Source organism: Pristis pectinata, chromosome 38 (assembly GCF_009764475.1).
Source record: "Pristis pectinata isolate sPriPec2 chromosome 38, sPriPec2.1.pri, whole genome shotgun sequence".
Lineage (NCBI taxonomy): Eukaryota > Metazoa > Chordata > Chondrichthyes > Rhinopristiformes > Pristidae > Pristis > Pristis pectinata.
Genome location: NC_067441.1, coordinates 5,486,690 through 5,502,178, shown reverse-complemented (window position 1 = coordinate 5,502,178; position 15,489 = coordinate 5,486,690). Strand labels below are relative to the sequence as shown.

The following is a 15,489-nucleotide window of genomic DNA, read 5'->3' as shown; positions in this document are numbered from 1 at the left end:
TCAGTTTAGAACTGTCACTCTTCGTTAAGCCACAGTATGTTTGGTCTTTGTATTGGCCTAACAGTTTGTAACTGCTCCTTGGGGAATTTTCATGAATTGGTTGCTTTCTTTCACAACACTGCTTCTAAATTTACTGTGACAAATGCTGGCTGGTCTGAGTACGCTGGAGCTGACTCAATCATCTCACTTTCTCAGAAGCTCAGAACAACTGCTTGCAATGGATATTCTTCCACCTTCTTCCCCTAAATCCTAGGTAATTTTCTTCCTTAAAGGCACCATCTCTTTCTGGCTCATCAGATCAACACTCCGTAGTGATGAGTAAAGCAAATCAGATGTATTAAAAAGGTTAATATTGAGGCAAAACTGTGTGGTAATGCTATCACTTTACAAATGATTAGTGCAAAGGCACTTGGAATAGCCTGAACTCTTCTGGTAACCTCAGTTTTACTGATATATTGTGTCTATTGAGAAGTTACAGAAGGGAATAACCAGATTGATGGAGGAGATGTAATAAGAGAAGTGGTTATGTAAACAGAACATAGTCTCATTGGAAAAAAAGATGTGATAGGATCTATGATTGTTGGATTTAGGATTCCAAATAACGTTAACCATTATAAGTTATGTCACTTCCAGAAGAGTGTCCAGAAGTTATGTCCAGAAGAGTGGATGCAAAGGACATAGGCAATGTTAAAATGGTTCAAATTCAAAATGCTTCTTTATTAGACCTTTCTACCATGACTCATAGGAGAGTGCTGGGGAGATGGAGAGAGTGGTGTGAAAAACATGTTGCTGCTTGCTTTTTTAGAGGTTGGGGTACCCTAGCAGTGAGAGGGAGGAGGGAGTGCCCTTTCAGCATCCGTCATGGACCAGGAAGAGCAGGAAAGCTTCCTGCCACAAACTCTGTCCCTTCAGAAAGCCTACAAATCCCTTAATTCTAATCACCATCTTCTCCTTCCCCCATTTCCCAGCCTTGCCAGTTGCCAACCTCTCTCCTACTTCCTCGTTCACCATTTCATTCCAATCAAATAATTGTAGCCCTTTTCCCAATTGTTGGAAACTAAGGATCTTCAGCTGTGGCCTTTTGCTGTTGATATTCCCGCTCTTACTGGATTCTTCAGTCACTTTCAACCTTTCAGTTGTCCTCCTGCTTCTCCATAAGTATTGGAACTGTTAATCAGTGACCAAGTGGTTAGCCAGTGGAGTGTGGTTTTTGGCAGATGGCAGAAACCATTGGTTTGATTCATTCAAAATTTCAAATTACTTTTGAGGTAAGAATATGTGAGCAATTTGAAATGTGGGTTGAGTTTAGCATGGTTGGAAGGAACAAGTAGGTTTGGATTCATGGGTCACAGCTTTCTATCACAAGGGTTTCATGTGCATCTCTGTTATAGAGTTTGACCAACAACTCAATTATTAATGCTTTATCTAAATACCAGGATAGTAGTGGGCCAATTGGATGAAACCTGACCTTTTACCTTCCATCCATTTCTTGTCCCAGTAGAACAGATTGAGGCAAAATGAGATGGCATAAAATTATATGCATAGGCAAGCATTAATAAACTATGCTTTCAGATTATTATGGTGCAGTGCTGACACACAGGAAATTCAGGTCTGGAGTTCACCAAGGTACATATCTTGAATTACTTTTGTCCCTGTGGAGGAGGCTGTGCTGGAGGATGTTGTCCACAGCAGAGCCTTCACAAGCTCAGAGTGCATCAAGTAAACCCTCAAGCCTGGCCCATCACTTTAAAATTGTGACCTGTCTTAATGTACACAAAAGAAATAAATATTGAGGGGAGTGTAACCCAGTCTATTGACCCACTACACACTTTCTGTACAAGATCCAACCACACTGTACAAAAGCTGTAACCCTGTCATCATCACATGTTGTTACTGTGTGCAAAATAGCTGCTGTGTTTCCTAATTACAACCATGACTACGCTTAGGGGTACTTTGTTAAGGGTATCGTGCTTTGGAGTATCATGAAAGGTGCTTTATCTTGTTTTTTCATAATGGCTGTGTAGTATCTCACTGGACTCAGTGAACAGCTGATGAATAAACCAGCTGCCAATTCAAGCCGACCCCACATTCGAGATGGGTAACAGGCGGCACAGCGATTAGCAGTGCTGCCTCACAGCTCCAACAACCCAGGTCTGATCCTAACTTCTGGTACCCCAGGCGCTGCAGTTTCCTCCCACTTGCCAAAGACATGCTATTTGGTAGGTTAATTGGCTACCATAAATTGTCCTGAGTGTAAATGGGTGACAGGTAAATTGGAGGGATTGTGGTGGGTGTTTTGGTGGGATTGAGGTCTGTGATATGGTGAAAGATGGGAGAAATGACCAAAGGAATGCTAATGCAAGGTGAAAGGGGATGGTAATTGTAAAAATAGAGAAGCAAAAGGTGGATTTAGAGAAGTACAAATGGGAATTGTTGAATTATTATTAAACCAAATGCTGAATCTGAAAGGTAGTAATTTGTCCAGACAAAAATTGAGGTGCTGTTCCTCAAGATTATGTTACGTTCCTCAAAATTATGTTACATTCACTGGAATAGTATAGGATGCTATAGGGAACAGGGAGATCAACTGGGAGCAGGACAGAGAATTGATGTGACGCTAATTAGAACCTTGGGGTCATGATCATGGCCTGAGCATAGTGGTCATCCAATCAAAAGTACTTAGCTGACTACTAAGCACTTTAATTCCCGAGGTCATATAAAAGCATGCCTTCCTTTATTATTATTAGCTTCTATGCTGTTAGTCCAACAAGTTTAATTTGTGATTTCTAAAAATATTCCAGTGCATTAGTCTATCTGTCAGAACCCTGCTGTGGTGATGCTGCCTTTATCAGACAAACTACGTCGCTCCTTGACACATGATAATTGTGCTGTTCACCAGAACAAAATATCCTTTTCCCTGAGGAGGATTTTAAAGGTATATTGTAAATCAGTGACTGAGGCAGGAATCTGGACAGATTAATGAATAAATTAGGCCACATTCCCAGAAATCTTGGTGTGGCAATTTCTCTTTGCTATTTTTAAACACACAGATGTCACAGTGTGAGTCGCTCCATTAACAGCTTAAATCAACCTGTCAGAACAATAGCAGAATGAACATCGAAAGATGCCTGCAAGGAACTGTTTTTAGGCTATTGGATATCAGATAGCTGATCAGCACTCACCTATTTTGGGAAATGAATTATATGTTTCAGTATAACAAGTGAACAAAGCAAAGAAAGTTGATGAATGATGAGTATGATCACAGGGAGACACACCTTGGAGGTGTGGTCACAGGAGGTATGGTTACTGGGTTCACTTACTCTCTGGAAAACTGATGGTGACAGATCAAGAGGCAGGTAAAGCACATGTGACAGGATAATGCAATGAAATGGTAGTGTCATATTAGGGGTCGATAACAAGAGGAAGCATTATAGCATTATCAAGGAGAAACTTTGGTGCTGTCATTTTGATTCTGAGAACATCTTTGAGGGAGTTAAACAAAGGTTTCTTACGTTTCCCTTATCTGAAGGGTGAAAGTGGAATTTTACTACACTGCCGCAGCTGGGATCTTGGGAAAGTGACCCACAGCGGTGCTCTCTAAACAGGGCTTTGCGCCTTTCTTGTGAACGTTCTCTCCCTCTGGATCTGGTGCTCTTTTGTACTTGGTCCTTTGGTGAATCCGGACCACCCAAGCACCTGCTCCCCCTAACCACATGCTCTTCCTGAGCAACTCCTCCTCCGAAGGACTTGTTCTCTCTATACTCCCGCTCCAGCTATGCACTGGTCTTCCTGCACAACTGCCCATCGAGTCACACAGCACAAACAGGCCCTCTGTGGCGACCATCAAACACCCATATACCTTAATCCTACACTAATCCCATTTTATTCTCCCCACAAATCCCTCCACTCTCCCCTGATTCTGTCAGGTGCCCACACACTAGAGCAATTTATTAGTGACTAATCAACCTACCAATCTGCACATATTTGAGATGTGGGAGGATAGCTGAGCACCCGAAGGGAAACCCACACAGTTACAGGGAGAAAGCAAACTCCATGTGGCACCAGAGGGCAGGGTTGAACCTGGGTCACTGGAGCTGTGACATTGTGTGCTTATGGTCCTCCCATGCACTTGTTTGTCCTGAGCACGTCCCATCCTGTCTTCTCTGTGCACCTGTTCTTCCTGTACATTATTTCTCCTGTGCTCCTGATCTTTATGTGTGCCTGTTCTTTCCATGCACCTTTCTATCTACTTGGACCTCAAGTGTAGAGTCTGTACAGTGGAGCAGTTTTGCCCTTGAGCAGACACATTGGTGAAAGTGCAAAGTTGGAAGGTTACTTTTGTAGTAGGCAGCAGTATCTGTGACTGGAGCACTGGTGTTGACTGACCAAGGAAGATTTTGTGCCATACTGCTCCCCACCACCCAAATCCTCCCAGCTTTAATAATAAAAAACAAAACATGAAACACTCAGCAGGTCAGTCTGCATCTGCGGAAAGAGAAATGGTTAACAATTCAGGTCCAGGGACTTTGATCAGAACTGAGAAGGAGAGCAGTTTCTCTCTTTCCCAGTTCTGATGAATGGCCCCAGACCTAAAATGCTCACTTTTTTGTTAACTACAGATGCTGCCAGACCTGCTGAGTGTTTCTTACATTTTCTGGGTTTTTGTATTTCGCACTTCTAGTATCTGCAGTTTTTTTTATTTTGATTTTCCTCCCAGCTTGCACCACCTTTAATTTCACAAATTGCCCTAGGGAGCTTCAGGGGATTCCTTTGAACCAATTTTGACGCCAAGCCACAAAAATAAACAGTCCCATTCTGATGTCACTGCTAACTCCCTGAGCAGGTTCAATTGGTGCATTTTGCATTCCTCTTGAAACCGATTGTGGTGCAGTGTGCTTTTGTCTGGATTCCTTTGAAATAAAAGCTAGTTTTGTCTGATAGTACAGTGTAGTAAGCCTCACATACTTGGGGTATGATGTGGTCTGGTTTGTACTGTACCAATTAGGAGCAAATTGACAAGTTTGATAAGTTTCCTAATTTCGTGATGAAAGTGGATGAGATGGAGCAACAATTTATCAAACCTCAGATACAAAACTCTCATCTTTGTGTTCAAATCCTTCAAATTGATATCCCTCCCTACCTCTATATCTTCCTTCAGCCCTATAACTGTCAGAGGACACTTCTTCCTTCAACTGTGATTACTTGTACATCCCTGGTTTCCTCTGCCCCATTGTTGATAGCTGTGGTCTGGAATTCCCTCCCGAAACCTGTCATTCTTCTTTCGGAGGATCCTTAAAAGCACATTAGAGATGGTGAAGTACTAAGCCTTGTCACAGGCCTGTATCTGTGCTGTAACCTCTGTGAGAAGTACCTTAGATGACTTGTACTCCATGAAAGAAGCTTGAGCATGTCTCAATTTATTTAAACATCAAAAAAATTTACAGATGCTGGAAATCTGATGAAGGGTCTTTCCACAGATGCTGCCTGACCTACTGAGTGTTTTTGGCATTTTCTATTTTTATCTCAATATATTTATTTGGCCTTACTTGTAATTTTATTTGTTGACATTTGAACACACACCCATGTCCAATGTAAGAGACCTATCGCAATAGTTGCAGTTACACTTCACATTAGAACAGTATAAACACTAGTTAGGCCACACTTAAAACACTGCACACAATTCTGGGCACCACATGACAGGAAAGATGTACAGAGAGAATGCGGAGAAAATTTATGGGGATGTTGGCAGGAGTGAGGAAAGGTTGGCTGGGTTGGGGCAGTTTTCTGTAGAGTTCAGGAGACATGAGAGATTTAATTGGTGTATAAAAGTATGAGAGGTCTAGACAGGATGAATAAGGACTCCTTTTTTTCGTAGACAAGTTAAAACTAGAGTTAATAGTTGGAATGGAGCGGAGGTGAAGAAAAATGTTTTCACACTGATGTTTGTGGGCATCTGCATCTTGTTGCCTGAAAGGGCAATGGAGGCAGAAATTGTCCTCAAATTATAAGTACCTGAATGAGCCCCTGACTTGTCATACCTTTTACAGAGCTACAGACTAAGAACCTAAAATTGGAATTATTTAGCCCTTTTTCCTCTGGCATGAACAAGATGGGCCAAATGGCCTCTTTCAATGCTACAAATCTCCATATCTGTATTGGACCCAGAAACACCAATATAAGTATACAAATACAACAAAAATGTTCCCTGATATAGTAACACCAGTGGAAAGAAACTGAAAGCAAAGACTTAAAGTCATGGCTGCTGATAGCCCCAACTGAGAGAGAGTCTGGACTGATGCCAACAGGCAGTAACTGGGAGAAGCTAATGACTGTTTAACATTGGTGTAATATTCCTTGGAGTGCCATAAATTGAGGAGGCTATTACTGCAATAAGTGTAGATCCAATTGTCTGCAGAGAGGAACATACACATTACTCAGCTGGCTTGATAAATAGATTGTATTGACTGAGCAGACAGTTGTAAACTACAATGGGCATGTTGCTTAAAAACCTCTTCAAGACCTCTCTGTAAAGGCACTGTTCTACACATGCAGTGAGTCAACACCCGGCCAAAGAAGTTCCATCACTCTAAATCCTTCATGAGTAAGCTGCACTGCCCAAGTGTAATAAAGAAAGACCTGCATTTCTGTAGTGCCTTTCAGAACATCTGAGAGTACTTTTCTGAAGTGCACTCACCATTGTAATATAGGAAACCCAACAGCTATTTCGCACTGAGCATCACTATGCAATGAAGACCAGATGAGATTTTGTGCACTGATGTTGCTTGAGGCATAACTATTCACCAAAATACCAGAGAGAAATCCCTGATCTTCAAAATAGTGCCGTGGATCTTTTATTTTGACTTGAGAAAGCAAACAGGGCCTCAGATTAACATTTCGTCCAAAAGCTCTTGCATTGCTACACCTCCACAGCACCAGACTGGGCTGTCACTCTAGATCTCACAATTTGTCCAACAGCATATTGTTCACTAGATGAATGCCGCTCCAACAACACTCTAGAAGCTTGATGCTATCAAGTAGTCTGCTTGAATGGCAGTCCATCTACCACCCTAAACATTCACTCCCCTCGTCACTGTGGCTGCAGTGAGGATGCGTCCCACTACAGCATCTCCTTGATCTGTGTCCTCGATCACTTAAAAGGTCAAGGGGAGCAGGTGCATGGGAGCACCATCACCTCCACATTTCTGTCTAAATCACACAGCATTCTGACTTGGAGGTGTATTGCTATGCCTTTATCACCACAGGGTTGGAATCTTGCAAACTCCTCTGCAACATGTCTTCAGCACACAAATTGCAGTGGCTTAAGAAGGCAGCTCACCACTACCTCTTCAATAACACTTAGAGATTGGCATTAAAATTTAGCTTTGCCCTAAAAGGAAAAGCTGCTCAGTTAAAAATTTATATATAACGATATTCACAGCCCCATGACATTACAAAGTGCTTTACAGCCAATGAAGTTTTGAAGTGTAGCCACTGTTGCAATGTAAGAAACATGGCAGCCAATTTGAGCAAGGCAAGCTCCATAAACAGCATAGGAACATATGAAGTAGGAGTAGGCCACATGGCCCCTCAAGTCTGCTTCCCATCCAAAGGCTGATCTTTGATCTCAAGATCCACTTTTCACCCAATCCCATATGCCCTGATTACCTTGGGTAATGAGATGCTGGCCAGAAAAGTTGTTTCTGAATGGAGTGTTTTGAGGGATAGGTGGCAGGAACCCTTTAACGTATTCTGGTTGATTCACCATTTCTTCTTCTTAATGTTAAACTTCCTCCAACTCTAAGATACTACTGTCACAACTTTGTAGACAAATAATTCTGAATATTAACCTGAAAATCTATTGTCACCAATTATTGTTTCTGAATATTAACCTGAAAATCTGTTGTCACCAATTATTGTTATTGTAATATCTTTATCATTTGCTTAAAAATAATTGAATAAACGGCTGTAACCATACATAACGGTGCAGCTGCTATCCAGCACTAGAAAGCTCGTTTATCTCTTCTGAACGAAGCCATTGTCACTTCTGCATGCAGGGTTTCGACCCAAAATGTCAACAGTTCCTTCCCCCCCACAGATGCTCCTCAACCTGCTGAATTCCTCCAGCAGATTGTTTGTTGCTCCAGCTTCAACTACCTGCAGTCTCGTGTCTCCATTGTCATTTATTTTTACTCTCAGTCACAGTTTTACCTGTGATAGATGATCTGCTGTCCCAGGTAGAATGCCCACAGGGCCCCCTTGTGAGGTCTACATCTGTGTTTGCACATGGCTCTAGTCTATACAAATGGTATAGACTAGATGTGAGCTTTATCTTAAAAGATTGGGGTGCAGGAAAGGCATTAAGACAATGTTGTGGGATATTCTAACCAAGTCTCATCAACAATGTAATCTTCAGGTGTAGGGTTCCAGACAACATTGTTTGGTTTACCAATGCTGTGTCTCTTTCTGCACATGCTACTCTATTGACCTATTCAAAGATCTTTCATCTTGGACCTCGGCTGTCACCCCTTAAAGGGAGGTATTGGTATTGGTTTATTATTGTACCTCGGTACCAGTGAAAAACTTGTCTTGCATACCAATCGTATAGGTCAATTCATTACACAGTGCAGTTACATTGGATTAGTACAGAGTGCATTGATGTAGTACAGGTAAAAACAATAACAGTACAGAGTAAAGTGTCACAGCTACAGAGAAAGTGCAGTGCACATTACAAACAGTACTCTTTAAGCCTCTGAGGAGGGAAGAATAGACACTGCAATGATGAGATGGGAGACTGATCCCAGGACATCAAGGGGACCTAGACAGGTTGGTGAATAACTTGCAGTAAGTCACAGACATCCTCCAGTCCAAAGCCAGGCACTCCTGGCAAGTCATTCTAAGAAGTAATACAATATGAATGTAATCTCAGGCTATTTGAGGAAGCCTGCAATAGTGGGAAATTTCTATGTCTGTTCAAGGAAAATTATATAACATCTACTCTCCTTGAGAATGGAACTTGGGTGATCTCCCTAGTCCAGAAGTGACTAGCAGCAGCAGCTTGGAATGGTCATGAGGCAAGGAAGCCAAGAGTGACCGTGAACCCTGACTTTCATTGTGAACGCAGTCCAGGACAAAAGTGAGGCTGTTTTAAGGACCAGCAGGAGGTCACATTGAGGACAAGAACTCAAGAAAATTGGAACAGGAGTAAGTTACATGGCCACTCAAGCCTTGAGAGGACCAGAGTGTGTACACAGTTCTCCAGGTGCAGCCTCGCTAACACCATGTACAATCGCAACAATACTTCTCTATTTTTAAATGCCAACTTCTTAGGAAATAAAGGCCAATGTGTCATTTAGCTTCTTAATTACTTGTTGCACCTGCATGCTAACCTTTTGTGTTTCATGTGCAAGAACACCCAAACCCCACTGTACTCCACTTATTTGCAAAAAATGCTGTTTTGGTCTTAGCCCTTGAAATAGCATTGTTTTGCAGGACACAGGGTCAATGAGAGCAGGTCATTCTGCACGTAAATAAGAACTGTCATTTAGCCAGATCACTGGAGATAAGTTTTGGGTGTTGAACTATTACTAATATCATTTGGAGGAGTTTAATGCTAGTAAGATAGTGCTGGGCTAAGTGAAAATCCTGTCATAAAGAAAAACAGGTTTGAATTTCCCAATAGGTTCCAGGACATCCAGGAATGTGCACCATATTACTTTCCTTCTGATAAAGCCAATTTTAAACTGTGCAGTGCTTTTATTTGAAGAAACTGTTTTTGCTACAATATCATTCATCAGCCTGCTAACAGGTAGCATACAGCGACAATATTAGTAAGGCCAACCTTGAGATCTGAAACAATCACCTTTGTTTATTCACTCAGGACACATAGACATTGCTGGTAAGAGCAGCATATATTTTTCCTAATTGGCCTGAATTAACTGGGTTACCAGAAAATTTGAGACAGCTAGTAAGAGTCAAGTACATTGGCATGGATCTGGAACCACACATGAACCATTGGGTAAGGGTGGCAGATTTCTTTCCCTGAAATACAGTGGTAAACCAGATGGGTCTTTAAGGCAATTAGATTTTTGCTTGGACTCTAGTACTGGAATCCTGAATTATTTAAATTTCTCCACCTACCATCATGGAATTCAAACTCTGCTATGGTACTGACCCTTTATTGTTCAAGACTGACTAACTGATCAGGAACAGTCTGAGAATTTCCCTAACTGAATTAGAGGTTAGAAACTGTTGTTCATAACAAGGAACCAGTGTACCAATGAATGAAAGAAAGATTTGAATCTAAATGGTGTCTTGCATGACCTCAGGAGACCCAGAAGTTCTCACAACCAATTAAGTACTTTTGAATGTGCAGTAGAACTCCAGTATTCGACTCTGTAGACGTCCCGGTGGTTTGATATCTGGCTCACCAGGTGAGGTCTGTCATGTTCCCTTCCGACTCACTGGGACATTGGTTCCTGTGCTCCCTTCCAAATCACCAGGGACCCAGTTGTGGTGCATTCTTTAAGCTGTTCAGAACCCTATTCCCATTTCTGCACTTCCTTTAAACTTAGCAGGTTCGCTGCAAAATTTATTATAATACCATGTAACATTTTAAAAAAGCTGAATTAAAAATACATTAGTGTATTAATAGGAATAATGCCCAATAGAGTGGAAAATCTGCCAGTCCTGCACCACCAAAGTCCCGAGTGTGCTGAGTTATCAAACTTTGACTGTAGTTGCTTTTTAATGGCTGGTTTATACACAGTAGGATCCCACAAACAACACAGTTAATAAGCTGATAATCCACCTTTTGTATTGTTTAGATAAATACTGGCTGGAAACACCAAGGACAACTCTGCTGCCCTTTGAAATGATGCTGTGAGAATATCTACAGCCTCTTTAGTTTACTTTCTCATCCTAAAGATGGAACATCTGACAGTACAGCTCTCCCTCAGTGCTGGCACTGGGAGCAGTAACCTGGCTTAAAGGAAATAACATGATATTCCGCTAGTTCAGACATTAAATAACTTAACATGAGTTGATGTGCAAACATAATGTCTGGTCTTCACCAGCAACCAAAGGACATAGATATGAGGTACTTTACACAAGAACCAGAGCAGACATGAGGAGCTTTTCTTTATTTACGGAGTTAGTTGTTGTGATTTGGATTGTTGAAAGGGCAGTGGAAGCAGATTCAATCAGAGCTTTCAACAGAGAATAAAGACCTCAAAAAGTCTGTGGAGACAGAGAAGGGGAAAGTGCGATCAATGGGAGAGTGCTTTCAGGTTGCCAGCAGAGTGAGCCAAATGGCCTCTTTTTGCACTGTATGAATCAGTGATCAGATTCTGTGCATTAATACTGCATCAGCACCACTTGGTGGCATTCATAAGGTATTACAATGGCACACATTATCAACACTGAAGCAATCACCCTTTAGGTGCCACCAGACCTGCTGGTTGTTTCTTGTCAATTCCAACACCTAAACTAATTTGTTTCTGTTTTTTTAATCCCCTGAGCTGCTGTCTGTGCAACCAGGTCTGAGTTTTGGAAGCAGGGGAATTACAGAGCACAAAAAGCAAAAAAAAATTGCAGAGGCTAGAAACCTGAAATAAAAACAGAAAGGATCTTCAACCTGAAATGTTAACAGCTTCTCTTTCCACAGATGCTTGCTGTGAAATTAGAGCTGGAAAACAAGCTCATTAGGGCCCCCTTCCAACTTTGTCAAGGTCTTGCACTCATTTTCAAACAGCATGCAGACGGTTGGCTGCATGTAGCAGGAGATCTTATTGTCCATTCAGATACGGCACTCACTGCTACCTCTTCATGCATTATCATATATAACTTTCAAAGAACAATAGCACCAGGAATAGTAATGTTCAATTGCACGCTCCAAAGGTTCAATCCACTTTTGTTATATAAGTACAAGATTCACTTCCATAATCTGCTCAGTGCTGTGTTTTCATCTGATGCTCAAACTTTTCCTTCCCAGAGCTTCCTCTCTTCATCATCATCCAATTCCACTGTGCAAATGTTCTCCATCTCATCTGCCTGCTCAATGTGCTTGCCCATCGCATTGGTCGCCACCCCATTTGCCTCAATATTTACGTAGTAGGCCATGTCCTGGTTGTCAAGGGAGGGCAGGGTGGAGAGGAGCTCCTGGAGTTGTAGCTTGAGCTCGCCGAAGGTTGGTCGCTGCTCTGGCTTCAGGAACCAACAGCTGAACATGAGGTGGTACCTGCAAAGAGATGACCAGAAGTCAGCAGAGAGCTCCTATTTCAACCATGAACCCAGGTTCATCTGTTAAAAAATATCGCATGAAACAATTCTAGGGGCACCCATGTTGAAAAGGGAATCTTCAAAGTTTACTGGAAACAGTCAATCACAACATGGCTACAAAGTGAAAGGGCATGGGTATAGTTCTGCCCATTGTAAACAGGACAGACACCTGGAGTTATAATCAATCTTTTGACTGATAAAGGCTTAAGTGACATGGATCCCCACTCTTTTCCGCCAGCTGTGTATTTGTTGGCCATGGGCTGGTCTTTTATAAGTAGTTGCTGCGCATGTTAATGTCTAACAGGTGATGAACCGAAGAGTAACATTCCTCTAAATGATGCAACTAATCAAAAATTTATCCTGGTCACAATTTCTAAGGTTAAATCCTGACCTCTGGTGCCACCTGTGTGGCGTATGCATGTTCTCTGTGACCACATGGGTTTCCTCTGGATAGTCTGATTTCCCCCCATATCCCAAAGATGAGTTGGTAGTTTAATTGGCCACTGTAAATTATGTAGTGTGTGTAAGTGGTAGGAGAATGGGGGGAGTTGATAAGCAAGAGAGGGAGAATATGTTACAGGGAAATAAGCGGGGAATGAATGGGATTGAAGGGAATGCTCAGAGGGCCAATAGACCTGATGAAGTAAATGTCTTCCTTCTATGTTGTAGGGCCATCATAGGCATCCCCCGGTTAACAACCTCCTTTACTCTGTTAATATCCTTTAGAATTCAGAACCTCTGTTAATTCTCCCCAAGACCTTTTGCTCTGGGATGAACAAACTCCACTCTGACAGTCTCTGTTTAACTGATCTTCTGGGTTACATGTGCTTTGTTACATTTATCAATCAGAGAATCACGTTAGTATGAAGAAGGGGAGATGGTGGTACTTACAGTGTGTCAAGACAATCAGAAGGTTGTTTCAGCCGATGCCCCGCATGTAGGAAGTCATAAATCTCATGATTCTGTATGCCAGGATATGGTGTCTTCCCCAGAGTCACAATCTCCCACATCGTCACCCCGAAGGCCCACTGTGAACAAGGGAGAGATAGGGAATTAAAGAGGACCTGCTGCACTCTGGCCTTGTTCCCACACAGTTGACTAGTGAAGTAACCACCAGGTCTGACTACGCCGACATCCTTTGGGCTATCATCCCATTGACTAATCCTCCATAAACTCAGTAGAACCATTACCATCCCTGTATCCCAATTTGCATTAATTGCTGATTACCTCATCAGCCCTCCTCTCACTGACTGAACACTGCTTCTAGTTCCAACATTGCATTGAAGTTACTTCTACTCCCTGTGAGTTCAATGCCCGCCGTGGCCTTGACCCTCCCTATCTCCATGTCATCATCCAGCCAAGCAAACTTCTGAAAGCTCTTTGTTCTTCTAATTATGACTACTTTATATCACAACTTCCTTTGTCGCATGATTGGTTGTGGTGCCTTCAGCTGCCTGGACACAAAGCTCTGGATTTTCTTCTTAAGCCTCTCCTTACTCTCTCCCCTTAAAACATTCTTAAATCCTACTTTTTGACCAACCATTTGGTTACCAATCAAATATCTCCTTATGTAGCTTTTAGTGTCAGTTTATATATGAATTTTCTCACTATGAGGGGTCTTAGGATATTTCACTATATGCAAGGAATGGATAAATCCAAGTTGTTACTACCTTCTGATGTCTCTGTATGCTAGTCAAGATCTGTAAAAAGATTAGAGGCTGGCACCCAATCCATTCCCTAATATCATGGTAGGCAAAACCACTACTCGATATGGTATGGAGACATACATATCATTGGAGGTGGTTGGTTTGTACCCTGCAAAGTTTAGAGTTGATTAGTCCCTTGCAAAACTTCCAGTGACCTCCACTTGAAACTATGATGTCAAATAAGAACCAAAGAAAATAGGAGCAGAAACAGGGCTTTCAGCCCCTCGAGACAATGGCCCCTGCCATCTTATATGATCATGGCTGATCTGCCCCAAGTCCCAACTTCTGTGTCAGTTCCACATACCTGATCTTTCAAAAATATATCTACTTCCTTCAATCCCCAAGTAATGAAGGCCAATATATATAGCCGCTGGTGACAGGGCAATTGTTTGAGAAGGGGACAGGATTTTGGTTAATCTGTGACTCCTTTCACTAACCAGCACTCACTGGACTCATGCTGAAGACTCTTGCTGAGTTTTCCCTACCGCTGTGAGCATAAGAACACAAGAAAATGGGAATAGGAATAGGCCACTCAGCCTCTTAAGCTTGCCCTACCATTCCATATGATAATTGCTGCTCTACCCCTGTCAACCCCTCTGCTGTGCATTCCCCATAGTCCTCAATTCCTTGAACTTTCACAAGTGTATCTAGCTCCCATTTAAATACCTCCAGTGATTTAGCCCCTTCAGCCCGCTGAGCTAGAGAATTCCAGGGATTGACCACCTTCTGTGAGAAGAAATTCCTATGCACCTGTTTTAAATGACCACTTGCTTAGTTGTAATAGACCCTTGTTCAAGACTCTCCCACCTTAACATCTGGTCTATCATGGTTCCTCAAGATCTTAAATGTTTCAGTAAGATTAACCTTCAATCTGCTAAACTCCAAAGAATACAGATCTAACCTTTTTAACTGTTCATGATAGGATAACCCTGTCATCCGAGGAGTTAGCCCCGTATTTCTCTTCTTGACTGCCTCCAATACTAATAAATCCTTTCTCAGAAGGACCAAACTTGACCTGCTTATGCCTGCCAGAGGTGAATTGGTGCTGTAGTTGTGAATTCCTGCCACAACTTAACAAAAGTTGTTTCAACGCTGAAGCAGCTAGAGCCAACAATGAGAAAAAGGGGAATACTAATTACCCTCCAACCCTGCTAAGTGTATTAAAGTTCAGCTTACCACATCGCTTTTAGTTGAGAAGATCATCTCTGCCATGCTCTCAATTGCCATCCATTTCACTGGCATCTTTGAAACTGCTGTCTGACGATAGTAATTGCTGGTGTAGATGTTTTTAGACAAACCAAAATCAGCAACACAAACCTGCATGCTATCACACAACCTGGAGGGGGTGGGTGGGGATGGGAGCATTGTGGAATGGATATTAGAGAGAAGAGTCTATTAGTGTATTAAGGCATAATGCATTCATCCAATTCTATCCACTGTGATGGGGCGTGGAGAGTCATCACTTTCAGTATGACAGTCAAACAAGCTTGTTTCAGTCGCAATGCAG

General features: G+C 42.1%; 1 protein-coding gene across 1 annotated transcript in view; it reads right to left on the bottom strand.

Moving 5' to 3' along the window:
• Positions 1-10,947: 10,947 nt before the first annotated feature.
• Positions 10,948-15,489, bottom strand: part of LOC127586924 (tyrosine-protein kinase Mer-like) — a 37,318-nt gene continuing 32,776 nt past the window's right edge. Inside the window, exons 14-16 of the mRNA XM_052044952.1 lie at positions 15,159-15,318; positions 13,168-13,304; positions 10,948-12,235 (exon numbers count right to left, since the gene is read on the bottom strand). Coding sequence (XP_051900912.1) covers positions 11,971-12,235; positions 13,168-13,304; positions 15,159-15,318 — 562 coding nt within the window. The 3' untranslated portion in view covers positions 10,948-11,970. The remainder of the gene's footprint in view (positions 12,236-13,167; positions 13,305-15,158; positions 15,319-15,489) is intronic.